Source organism: Lontra canadensis, unplaced genomic scaffold, assembly GCF_010015895.1.
Source record: "Lontra canadensis isolate GAN:19392208 unplaced genomic scaffold, GSC_riverotter_1.0 scaffold90, whole genome shotgun sequence".
NCBI classification, from domain to species: Eukaryota; Metazoa; Chordata; class Mammalia; order Carnivora; family Mustelidae; genus Lontra; species Lontra canadensis.
In genome coordinates this window covers 6,139,772-6,153,525 of record NW_022631084.1, presented here as the reverse complement: position 1 = coordinate 6,153,525, position 13,754 = coordinate 6,139,772, and the positions used below count along the sequence as shown (strand labels likewise).

At 37.6% G+C, this 13,754-nt stretch overlaps 1 protein-coding gene across 4 annotated transcripts in view; it reads right to left on the bottom strand.

The window, feature by feature from the left end:
* The window catches only part of SERPINI1 (serpin family I member 1), a 72,881-nt gene that overhangs the window by 20,550 nt on the left and 38,577 nt on the right, over nt 1-13,754 (bottom strand). For all 4 annotated transcript variants that reach the window (XM_032836095.1, XM_032836093.1, XM_032836092.1 and 1 more), the window contains 4 exons: nt 7,499-7,765; nt 6,237-6,467; nt 3,900-4,094; nt 2,120-2,324 (listed from right to left, as the gene is read on the bottom strand). In XM_032836095.1, coding sequence (XP_032691986.1) covers nt 2,120-2,324; nt 3,900-4,094; nt 6,237-6,467; nt 7,499-7,748 — 881 coding nt within the window. In that variant the 5' untranslated portion in view covers nt 7,749-7,765. The remainder of the gene's footprint in view (nt 1-2,119; nt 2,325-3,899; nt 4,095-6,236; nt 6,468-7,498; nt 7,766-13,754) is intronic.

The window sequence follows — 13,754 nt, the reverse complement described above, 5'->3', positions numbered from 1 at the left end:
GACAGCCAGGTACCCCTACATTCCAAATATTAAGGTATTTGATTTTCATTTTAGAACCATCTTCTTGTACCTCACATAACGAAGAAGGTAATGTTCATGAGAATAAGGTTTTTAAAAAATCTTACTGGAAAAAAAGTATATGTAAAGTTACCCATAGGTTAACACAAGGTGAATACTAGGACTTAAAAGGTATACTGAAAATAAATAATAATAATGATAATACATAATAATTATATGATGTTAGGCATTATTCTAAAGTCCTTTTTAGATATCTTACATATATATTTTTAATCTATATTAGCAAACTGTTTTTGCTACCATGAATATATTGGAAGAATATTTGGTAATGTCCATTAAATCTTAGAAATGTATGACTATGTATTAACCTTTTGGTATTTCACAGGATTTGTGATATCACATACATATAGCAATTTTACCCTCTCATGAATAGAGTTTTGTATTTTGGATAAAAATACAATTTCAATTCAGTATCTGATTCCTATAGGGCTTATTGTTCAGGGGAAAAATAATAAAAATACAAAAGTAGTTGCCCCCTTCTCCCCCCTCAAAATACCCTATACCTTTTAAGAAAGGCATTTAGAACCTATATGCATGAAATCTAATATAACAGAAAGTAAAAGCACCTGTGGAGCAGGACAAGTATTGGTAAAATTACAGAAATGCAAAGTTGCCATTTCAGAGTAGTATCTCCATGTGAATAAAACTATACAAACATTTTAAGACAGACACTTGAGTAAACCTAGGAAATGGCTATTAAAACTTTTTAACCTCTGCTAAAATGAGGTCATAAACATCATTATCCTCATTGAACATTTAGTGGATTCTAATACTGTAAAATGGAAGGGGTAGATTGTTTCCTATTGATTATTATCTACACGTAAGTATTTGAAAACAGTCAATTTCTTAAAAAGGGAAACCAGATTCATGTTATGTAGCTATATTATGTTATGTAGCTATTTTCTCTCTATGCATTCACCAGGCAGAGGGAGAGTTCATAGAAATTCTGGAGAAATGGATACATGGTAATTAACTGTGCCTCATTTAGTATCAGGCATTAATATGAGCAAACAAGCTAAACTATTTCATAATTGAAGAGTATCTCTTAGAAAATGAAAATTTAATTTTCTTCTGCTGCCATGTTCCATTTCTCAGTCGACAGGACCTGGAGGCCACAATTTCTAGTGAATATGTTTGAATTATAATATGTGATCCTTACTAAGCATTCATTTAGAATTCTGTTAAAATCATCCTAAATAACTTCGCATTCTCACAGAATTGAAGCATTTGGCCATGTTGCACTTAGTTCATGGAATTTAATAAGGGAAGAGTTAACACTATACTGAATTTCTCATTTTATCAAAAAGAATTTCTTTAAAAATATACAGAGACATACACAATATCAGTATCAGGCAAAGAAACATGAGAAGAGCATTTTAGGCCAATGCAAAAACATGCATAGAGACCCAGAGGCAGGAAAAAGCATGCAATCTGTATGTAGCATAGCAACAAGCACATGGATAGAACATGCTACCAAGTGTTGTTGTGGTGAGTGGCCAGAGGTCAGGTTGAGAAGAACATCTAGGCCCTGCATAGATTTTATTATTTAATCCACAGGGAGAATTTTAATCTTTCTCCTTCTTATTTATGATTGCATCTTGGCACCAAGCATAGTAACTTGCTTGCGCTTCTTCCAACAATGTGGGAGATTGTTTTCTCTCCAGCTATAATCAACTTTAAATATTAATGAAATACAGAAGACTGCCAATGCAAATGATATTCAGAGACGATCTACTGAGAAACATTCTAAAATGAAGCTAAGAATATTGACTAGGATCTGAAACTAGGTCTTGGGAAATAGTATTGAGTGAATCGATAAGGGAGCTTGTGTCTCTGGGCAGGACCTCATGAGTACAAAAGACTACTTTAAAAAAAGGAGGAGGAAGGGAAGGTGAGGAAGGGAAGGGGATGAAAGAAGAAGGGGAGTAGGGGGAGAAAGTAGCTGAGACTTAAAATTCAAAGGTATTCGGACCTGAGTCAGAAACTACATTGAAATCTCTCTTACTATGCTGTTGGAGGGAGTCCCACAGGAGCATCTTACCTGGGCAGGTACACTTCCACTTTTTGTTTCTTCACAGAGTTTGCCCATTCTTCAATCAGTTGTGCTTTGACCAATGGCTCCAGAGTGGCGAGTGGAACTTCCTGCCTGGACAATACCAGCATCATACTTATCTCCTCTCCCTCATAGGGTATTTCTAGGACTTGATAGATACCCCCAGCTTCATTGGAACCATCACTAAATTCTCCTAAAACAAAAAGAAAGGTGATAAAAGGCCCATATCCAAGTTCAAATAAAAGGTTTAATTTGTTTTAACTTTCTTCCAAAATAGTGTGTGTGTGTGTGTGTGTATCCAGGTATCTGAGAAAAAAGGCTTTTGGGGTTTTGTTTTGTTTTGTTTTGTTTTTAAAGCTCCTGAAATCAAGTGAATCTTCAGTCCCAAAGTATTTATTTTATTTTAGAATCCCCAGGATTATATCATACTTGTCATAATATGTTCTCTAGATTTACTTTTTATTTTTAAATGAGATACTTCAGATGAATATTTAGTTAAAGAATATCTTTAGAAGCAATGATCAGTCCTGGTTAGAAAAATAAAGCCCTAGATCCAACTTAGATGTAGTTCACATTCACATTAGAAATCCCACTGGATTTCTAAGAAGGGAAAAATGGACTACGTAGTACCTGGGACTTTATTATTACCACAACTAAAAGTTTTGAGGCCAAGATAGCATAGTCAAAATGAAATCTATTACATTATCTAGGTAGTTATCTAGGGTATTTGTGGTGCTTAAGACCTCTATATTAGATAGTAAAGGTTGGTTAAGTAATGGGCTTTGTATTCCAATAACTTAGCTAAATTCACCAGGCTTCCATAAAGACATAAAGAAGTCTTTAAAGCAAATGGTCCTGTTGCTACCTTAAAATTTCCCCCATTTTCAAAAAGAAAATATAATGCTTCTGTTATGAGCATTTTCCTATAACTAATCTAGGTCCTTTAGACTTTTGAACATTTTGGTTCTCAAGTTGAGTGTGTAAGAATACAGTTCATTGCAGCGTGTAAGAAAGATTGACACCCTAAACTTCTGAGAAGTCCAATGAAATAGCTCTGAAAACAATGCCGAGGATATTAAGTTGTATCACAAATCACAGACCTTCAATAAATGAAACTATGAATGAGTAATGACATCTGACCAAACATACACAGTCTGAAAGCAAAGTTTTAAAGAAATGCTTGTAATTCAAAAAGTGGTAAGGAATCCAAAGCAAGGGCAAAGCGGAACATATGGGTCACTGACAACCACCCCAAAGCCAATGGCTTTCTGGAGTAACTCATAACGTTCTCTACAAGGCCAGGTATTGGCACATGGGAATAAAGCCGCTCTGCAGGTGTAATCAACTTCATAATTTAAAGAAGTCTATTGGAAAACTGTCAATGCATGTAATATTCACTCAGGATCTAATTAGAGGCCTTTGAAAATGGAGCCAAGGAAATCGAATTGCAGCTCAAATGAGATTGACAAGCTATTTGAATAATAAATATTTCATGTTCTTTCTTAAAAATTCATTAATAGGGGCGCCTGGGTGGCTCAGGGGGTTAAAGCCTCTGCCTTCGGCTCAGGTCATGATCCCAGGGTCCTGGGATCGAGCCCCATATCGGGCTCTCTGCTCAGCAGGGAACCTGCTTCCTCCTCTCTCTCTCTGCCTGCCTCTCTGCCTACTTGTGATCTCTGTTTGTCATATAAATAAATAAACAAAATCTTAAAAAAAAAATTCATTAATACACTGCAGGAAGAGAGAAAGAAAAGCCAGAATGTCTTACCATAATAAAATTCCCCTTGTTGATACATCATTGGAATTTGGACTTCGCTTTCATCATCTTTGGTGAAGGAAAAGGTTCTAGTATTTTCAGGTCTAAATTGTGACTTCCAGCTCCCCTTGAAATAGACAGCATTGATGAGGGCCAAATGAGTGCTGGCATCAAAATCCCTGGGGGATACCAAATCCTTCAACAGACCTATTCAGGAAAAATGAATAGATGAACATTCATATTAAATCTGAAGGTAAAGGGGACAAACTACCATCTGATAGAGTAATCCAGAAAAAAATGTGTACCATTACCAAATTTACAAAAAAATTAAGTGTCATGCTTTCAAAGGAAAAATGTTACATATACATCCACACATGCACACACACACACAATACAGATTAAGGAGGTCTAAAACAGATCCACCTAACATAACACTGATAGAATCTCGACACTTGCAGAAATGATAGAACCATGTACAACAGAATCCCAGGCTTTACCCTTTCTAGTTGTGATAATGTGTGTACAACTCTTAACACAGAGTAAGCACTCGGTAATCATCACCGGGTTTATTCTTGAACAACATACGTGATTAAAATGTCATTCAATTCAAAAATGCCCCCCATGTATATTGGGTATCTTTCCACCAAATATAACAATTACATTTGACTAGGTGAAAACAGATGAGTGAAAGCCAATTGAACTCATGATGGCATATTATCTATCATTTGAAATATCTCTTTACAAATCTGTTTTCAAAGATATTGGGTCTTTGTTGATAGCAAAAAAATGTTTATTTTTAAAATACTTTAAAAGATTTTACCTATTCATTTGACAGAGAGAAAGAGAGAGAGAGAGAGCACAAGCAGGGGGAATAGCAGGAAGAAGGAGAAGCAGGCTCCCCACTGAGCAGGGAGCCCCGTAGCAGGACTCTATCCCAAGACCCCGGGATCATGATCCAAGGTGGAAGGCAGCTGCTCAACCAACTGAGCCATCCAGGCGTCCCACTAAATATATTAAAAAGATTCTGGAAATAGCTTGTAATCATTCTGTCTGCTCAAAGTGGATTATTATTCTTGACTTCTTCTTTGAATGCTAGAATACAAACATAAGTTTCTTTTATCCTACATTTTAATGTCATAGTTAAAAAAGAATGAAAATTTGTATTCTCTCATTTTACTAATGATAGTACTTCTCTAGGTGCTTACAAAGGTGCCTCAGAATTTTTGGGATGAGGACATAGGGCATGTGGTCAGGTATTTTTGTTATTGTTCCAAAATAAAATATATTAGATTGACGTTATTTGGGGAGTTTTGACAGTATGAATTAATTTAGTGAACATCTGCAATCTGCTTGACATTTGGTCTCATTTTTAAAATTCTAGTTTCAATATTTTGATGGTAAAGTTAGAAAATAAAATGGTAAAATATGACACCTAGGGAAAGCTTAAATACATTTTTAAAGACTAGATTAAAAACAAATTTTATTAATTATTTTTTAAAGATTTTATTTTTTAATTTTTTTTTACACCTAATGTGGGGCTCAAACTCACAACTCCAAGATCAAGTGTCAAAGGTTCCACCAACCAAGCCAGCCAGGTGCCCCAAGATTAGAAATACATTTTTTAAAGTAAATGTATCTCTTTCTAATTCTCCACTTATTTGGAATTAAAATGGCTACTCCTTTTTTAAAGAAATCCTATACCATTTTTTTGATTATCAATCAAGTTCTGCCATTTAAAAGCCCAAGTCTGGGGGCACCTGGGTGTGGCCCAGATTGTTGTTAAGATGGTTAGGCATCTGCCTTCAGCTCAGGTCATGATCTCCAGGTCTTGGGATGGAGCCCCATATCAGGCTTCCAGCTCAGTGGGGAGTCTGTGTTTGCCTCTCCCCCTGATTGTGCTCTCTCTCTCGAATAAATAAATAAAATCTTAAAAAAAAAAAAAAGCTCAACTCTGATTTTTATCTCTCTCTTATATTCTATTTTTAATTTATTTTTAAGAGGTCCATTCTAACTGGCATCTAACTTCTTAAATAAGTCAGCTCAAGCAAAATTCCATACAGTAGTTAGGATTACCATGCAGAGGAAAACAAATGATTGGAGAGACAGATTTCAGACTGATTTATCACAGTGCCAAAATTCTTCACATGCCAAAAGATTTAAATTCTTTCAAAAATGTTTATTCATACGCAATGCCTCTAAAAAGACTATAATCTATACAAAATAATTATTAGGTACTCGACTAAATGTTAACATTAAGAAATTCAATCAGAGTGAAGAGACAAATAATTTTAGAAGTAGAAGAGAGTTAAAACTAAGCTACCAGAGAAAGAAAGGAACTAAATGACATACTATTTGTGTTATTCTCCACCCACTTATTGATATGGTTGGCCACAGCTATATTTTGACTGAAGTCCACATGATTTACTTCTGCTTTAAAGTACTTTTTCAGCATTTGCAAAAATTCCTCATTGACATGAAATCCATTTTGCACAAAGAGGGAGTTGGCAATTTTCATCACATACTGGCTCTCTTTAGCAGTGACCATGTTAGAAAAATCCTTCAAGAAGGAAAATTCATCACCTGCAAAATGACAAACAGTAAGTTTATTAGTGGGACAAACACAGTGAATGACCACGGGGAGTGGAGAAACACCAAAACACAGCAAGGGAGATAGATGAAACAGGAGCCCAAGGGAAGAGCGGTATTTATTCCCCATAGCAACATGACAAGGAGGCTCCAATATTTGTGCCATTTCTAGATTTTCAAATTAACTTTGATATTTTGAATGGACATTATTTTTCATTTTAACTGATGTCTTGGTAGAATCTATTATAGAGATTTTTTGGTTGTCTCCTTTCAAAGTGCTTAGGTTATTCTCATTAAATTGGTCTTCATTCTATAATTAAGGAATAAGATTAAGCTTAATTACCTATTTTAAAAATCAAAATATTCCTTGAAATTTTACTTTCACTGAACTTTTTGTGTCTTATAACTAGAAAAGTCCCTTAGAAATCAGAGTTCTTAAATTTTTAATGAGTTGATTCTCATGCATATTAAAAATGTTAAAATAGAAATCATAAATCATGTCAAAATGATTACAAAATACCTTTTGGCTAAAAACTTTCTCCAATACATAACATTTTCATAATAATAAAACATTTCAAAAAAATTCTTGGATGCTACTTTAAAAATGAAGATACAATTGGTTTTAAGCAAAAATTTCTGATATTCTTAGAGAATCTTGTTGCTTTTCTTCTAGCAGTTATCATGGTTGTAATTTTTCATTTATGTGATAATTAATTTACACATGCCTCTCCCTCTAGACTGGAAACTCAGTAAGAACCATGTTTGCTTTTATTTGTCACAGTGAGGTTTATTTAAATAAAAATAATAATAATAAAATCTACAATTTCCTTAGATTAACTCAGCTAAGGATGCAGCAAGGAATTACTACTTTTCTTGGGTTTCCTGATGGTTCTCCTAACCATACCATCTCAGTGAGATCACTTTCTCACATTATGTGAATATTGCTACCTGTGGCCAAAGACAACATAATTGAGTAGAAAGTTAAAGCCAAACCACCTTGAAAAATTAAACCTAAGCACACTCACCATTTTTCAGGCTATCATATCCCATTGAATGACGGATTTCTTTCAGGGTAGACCCTTGGGCCCCAAGTTCCATCATTCCTATAGCGAAGGTAACACTCAATGGAGAGAAAAGAATATTTTCATCTTCCCCAGTGGCTCGAAGATGGTTATACATATTCACTGACAACTCAGCAATGGTTTCATCAGGGAAAGTGGCCCCTAAAGCCAGACTTTGTAGAATCAGCAAAGAGAAGAGTCTAAGGAAAGCCATGTTGGGAGAGCTCAAGCCTGGAAAACAATAATTTCCATATTAATTATCACTGAGAATGGAGTGAAAGGCAAAAAATAAATAAATAAATAAATAAAAATAAGAATTATTTCTTGGCAAAGTTGTAAAGCAAACCAATTTTCTAAACATTTACAGTGTTAATATCTCCTAACAAAAGTCCCTTTAAAGAATATGTTGGGAGATACTATTTTTAAAAAGGCAATTAATAGTCAAATGAACAAATTACATTGCTAATTCTGAGGATATTTCCAGGAACAGGGTCGCCCTGGTCCCCACCTTCATGGGGTTAAGAGTATGTATAGCTACATATATAATGGATAATTAAAAACCATGTTTGGTGAGGCTATTGTATCAATTTTTTATATCTTCACCATATATATTTTGGTCATGATTTTGACACAATTTACTCTAATTTACATCAAACTACACACGTCCAGGAGAACTATAATGGAAACCAAAAGATATTTACAGGGTTTAAGAGGAACTAGTGAAGTCAGGCATTTGAAAATGTTGGTTTACCCATTTACTCTAATTTATAAAAATTAATGCACCATGCAACTGGGTTGCTAGTTGGCAGGAAAAGATCAGACACACACCTGCCACCGGCCCCAGTGTATCAGCCCCAGCTGCAGAACCCACAGGAAGTGGTAACCCAGAGAAGAAGCAGGTTCAGCACATTCTTGTGTGCTTTTCCCTTCCCGAGTGGCTCCCTGTGAGGCTGCTGCTCCCAGTGGCCATCTCTGGGCAGGGAGGAGCCTTCGACCATATTGACCTTTTAAACTCAGGCTGATTTACCATTTCAGCTTATACTGATGCTTCTTTTTCAATGACTCTCAGACTTATCTGGTCCTTGAACCATTTTCTCTTTTGAAGAGAACGTGTCAGTGCCCAGATATCTCTGGCTAACATTTCTTCCTCCTGGCACACCAGTATTCCAGAAGCCCTGTCTCCCCACAAACAGCGCACCCTGACCAGCACACAGCTGGGACAGAATTTCCTTCTTGCTTGTATTCTCCCTGTCACTGCAGGCATCTAAAAGCTGACCTGCCTAGTCAAACAATTAAGTAGCTTACTAGTTCTTGACCTTCAAGGAAAAAAAAAATTATCCTCAAAACAACATGTAAAGAGATCCTGAGCAAACACATTTGGAAAGCTGTATTTCAATGAGCATGGAGCGTTCACAGTCCCCTTTCCTTACAGAAGGAAGGCATACACATTTTACTTAAGAGCAAGGTGTTTCTGACAGGGGTTTGAGTCAGAATGTCCTCCTCACTCCTGTAGTGTTTTTAATCTCAACTTCCGGAGAACTGCCTATTAGTTTGTAAATCCTGCACATTTTAGGGTTCAGTTTGGAGGAGCAGTTTTTTGCTGCTGTTGTTGTTTTTTGTTTTTTTGGTCTGAGAAACTCCGAGCACTGCTATCACCCCTCTGCTTTCGTATTAAGGTTTAGATCCTTTTTCCTTGGTTTAGGAAGGTAAGGCTCAGTCTGTCTGTAAATTATGTAAATAGGGACTCTCACAACCCTGCTGTGGGAGGGAGGATGGTTGCCTGTGGGGGATCAAGTGCATTGCTGCAGAATGGCGTCAGTGGCGCAGGCGGCACGGAGACTGAAGCACGGGGGCACAGAACACAGCTGCCCCGCCAGCCTGCAGGCTGGGGCTGTCCTTGGGAAGCTGCCATGGAATCCCGCAAACCCCCGCCCCGCCTTCTGTATTCCAGAGGATTCCAGTAAAAGGTAGAAGCAGAATAGGGCAACTTTCTCAGTCTCTAGATTCAGAAGGAAATTTAGCAGGTACCTTTCCAAATTGAAAGAGACCCCAAGATATGCCCAGTATCAGGATGTAACACTGGTTACTAGAACTCAGAAATCCAAGTCCTACTCAAGGGCCCATGATCTTACTCATGATACTATACTGCTGTCTGACATACCCTACAAAGACCCAAAGCTGGGCCTCATTACTTTCGTTTAATGTTATCTAGTAGAAGACCATGAAGCTGAAGTCACTACATGGGAGTGGTATCCATCCGTCATTCAGTATCATGGCTATTTGGAAACCATTGCTTTTAACACAATTATCAAATTTAAGGTTAACAAAAAGATTGCATTCCTATAAAACAAAAACCAACCTATTGCCAACCAACAAACATTCTAGAAAAACAAAGCCAAGTCTAATATATTCATCAGCATTTTTATTTACAAACGAATATGCCATGAGATAAATAAGCTAACATGTGGCATATGACCTTTGGCAAATCACAAGCCTTCTCTGTCTTAGCTTCCTCCTTCATGAAATGAAGATGTCAATTTCTACTCCACACAATTATCAAAGATGTAAGTGAAATAGTGTGTGTTGGAAGCACTCATTTTAAGCTACAAGTATACTAATAAAAAACATTATCATTAGAGAATATGTTTCCCAGGTTTGTATGTTTGCTAAGTTAAGGGAGAGACTCTAGAGCCAAAGATGATGTTTTATACTTCCTGTTGGCTCATCTAATGTAGCACAATTAAATGCCATTCATTCAGCCAAGAATAAAGAGGTACCACGAAGATACCAAAATGTATAAAAACGGAATTTCGTCCTCAAGAAACTCACAGCTTTGTACAAGAACATGTAATCTATTATTGTGGCTCTTCTCTGTTTAAGAAAAGAGGTTCTTATAAGAATCAGGAGAAGGGCAAACAAACTCTTCAGAAAATGCATGCACGTGGCTAACAGAACATTACTTTCACTGGCCAGGATATTTACTGGCTTCAGGTTAGGAACCCCCTGGTCTGTGGCATATGGCCCAGAGGCAGAAAGAAGCAGTGTTTGGTGGACCTGCAGTTCTGCTGTGTTTCCTTATTGGGGAAAAGAGCTGTCAAAACCACTAGTATATCTTCAGGCTCCCGGCAGACTCCTGGAAAGAACACCCGTAGGTTTGTGAGAGAGGGTTCTCCCCAGGGCAGCAAGCAGCAGGCTACAATTTACATGCTCTGCTAGGAAATTAGAAGCAGTATGGCTCTGAATAGTGGGAGCGAGTTATATCAGGAAACTCTTTAGTCAAGATTTAAAGAACTCTGTTCTGGAAACACACATTTTATCTATAGTTAAGTGATCTCTCCTTCTCTTAAAGGCAAAATTTCCAGTGTGCCAGGAAAAGAGGGAAAAAAAAAAAGTCTTCTGCCAGGCTGGCCCAGCCTTTTTTATCTTATTTACCCCACCCCTAACACCCCCCCACCCCCGGGCCCCTTCACCTCCCCTGCCTCTGACTGCTCCTTCTGAGGATTTTTTTTCTGGGGAGAAGGGAAGCTTCCCTTCTTCTGCATTCTAAGCAGGGCGGGGCGGGGGGGAGGGGAGTGTTCTCCAGGGATCTCTTTCTGGCCCTCTTCTCTTCTGTGTAATGTTCTTCTTGGGACTGCTGGTGAATTGCTTTCAAAACAAAGATACCTCAACTATTATCCCTGTTCATAGTATTCCCTAGTAAATCAAATTCTAGCTCTGGATTTCTTTTTGTCTTCAGTCCTTATGTGCATTGCAAATTGTTTTGGGATCATCTTAGTCTTTGACTCTGGTCCGCATTTCCAATTCAAGATCACTCAAACTGGACTCCTTGTCTTATCAATCAAGCCCAATCTCTTCCCCCGGTCCCTTTCCCCTTTCTCTCTTAAAACATCAAAGTCTTTGACTCCTCTCCATCTCCCTTTCCCTTATGCTCAATGAGCTATCAACATTTACTCCCTAGAGTGTTCTGGGCATTTCTGCCACCCATTTTCCAATGACCACTCCGAGAGCCATAGTGGCAGTTCTTCCTCTTAATGCATTCTCAAGGACTCCAACAGTGACGTTCGTCCATTCTCTGAAGCCCAGGTTACTGCCTTCTTCAATCCAATGGATGCACAGCCTCCAGATGAATTGTTTTGATGTACTATTATGAATAGGTATTCCTATAAATATAAAACCTCACAATCTTCCTCATGCCTATAGAGTAAAGCCCCAAATCTTTAGTCTCACTTTACTGTGATCCAACATATTTCTACCCACTACCCCCCTTCAGGGATCCTGCAATTCAAGCCAGACTCCTTTTTGCAATACATATCCCAGAATTTCTGTCTCCTGTTGCTGGCTTGTGTCATTCTCTCTCTGGAACTACTTCAACCTGGTTCCATATGTTCAAATCCTAACCACTCCTCAAGGTTCTGCTCCACTTCCATTTCCTTCATGAAAAACCTCCTGGTTTCTCAGTTACAACAGCAATTTCCCCCTCCTCTGAAACAGTGGCACATTTTATCTCTACTTCTCCAACAGCACATACCACTGCTTCCTCCTATTACAGATAATTCTGTGCCCAAGTCAGCTCGTTTCCTCGGCTTTTTGAAGACACAGAAGTGCATTCCTCTTCGTCTACTTTAAAATAATCAGCATAAGCACTTAATGCATTGCATATCGTAGGAACCAAATATTTGTTGAATGCATACAGCTCGAGATGGGAAGGCTCACAAATGCTGCATTAGAAAGCATAGCAAGAGAAGCTGCTGTTCCTCAATTCTCGAAGCTAATTTAATCTTAGCCCACAGGTAGTGGCTCATTTCCATTTTTTATTCCCTCTGATAAAGTGCTTCCTTATTGAGTCTGAGACCATCTTTCCCATGTGACAAAGTGGCACTGTCACCAATGCTGGCATCATGCAGTGGCTGGACACAGGATGCATTAAAAAACAAGGGCACCACCTTGAAAAATCACACAAGGTGCTACCCCAATGTTTCTGTATTAACATTACTCTACAAAACGCCAGGGCCTTACCATTAATCATAATAATCAACACATTCTAGAATGAATTACTCTCACATGGAGCATGACTTTGTAGATGCATTATTTTCAAGCTACAGAATACGATGCCTTTACATAAACACCAGGAGCCACCGTACCAGAATGGTGGGAGATTGTGCTCTTGTGCTAGAAAAGGCAGAGCTACAAATAAACTGCCATTAACTCTTGCATATCTCCTTTAGGTTGCCCGTGGTAAGATAGGTCATGGGCATGAGTATGTGTGTATCCTGCTTTGGCAAATACTACGTTCAAAGAGGTCAGGAAATTAAATCTTTTAATTGAGGTGTGAATGATCACAGATTGGAAAGCTAGCACAGTAAGAAAGACATTAGGGGTGCCTGGCTGGCTCAGTTAAGTGTCTGTCTTTGGCTCAGGTCATGATCCTGGGGTCCTGGGATTGAGTTCCACTTTGGGCTCCCTGCTCAGCGAGAAGCCTGCTTCTCCCTCTCCCTCTGTCTCCTCCTACCCCTCTTCCTCCGCTTGTGCTCTCTTCCTCTCTCTCTGGCAAATAAATAAATAAAATCTTAAAAAAAAAAAAAAAGAAAGACTTTAAAAAAGACTTTCTTCATAGTTAATCCTATTTATAGAAAGATTGGTATTCATAAATGCAACTTGCTTTTTTTGGATAACGCAATTGTTTGAAATGTAAAAAAAAAAAGGTTTCATAATTGTGAATGAAATAAAAAGGAAAGTATTCTTTAGAAGGTGAAAAAAAAATGCTGAGGAAGATCCTTTCCCCAACAACAATAAAAAAAAACCCGAACCATACAGAATAACTAAAGAAAAAAAAATGCCTAAGCAAAGAACACTATCTTGAAGCACTCTGGTGTATTAATTCTCAGATTTTTGCATGTAGTTATTTTTTTAATTGAGGGGACCAATATAAGGTTGTTAAGTTTTTATTTTATTAAGTAAATACATTGGGATGGGCGCGAAACAGTTTAAGGAAAATAATGTCTCTTACAATCACATAAATGAATGAACATTTCATCATGAAAAGAAGACAGTTCTTCAAAGTGGGTATGTTTGAATTCATGGTTTCACTACTTTTACTTTCTTCTTTCTCCTGCCCCCCATGGGTTGGCACTGAGTGGTTGGAAACCACTACTCTAAGTTTGGTTAATACTAGTTCACTTGGTGAAATTTGGAACAGGTTGGTCTCCAGACGTTTATTCTC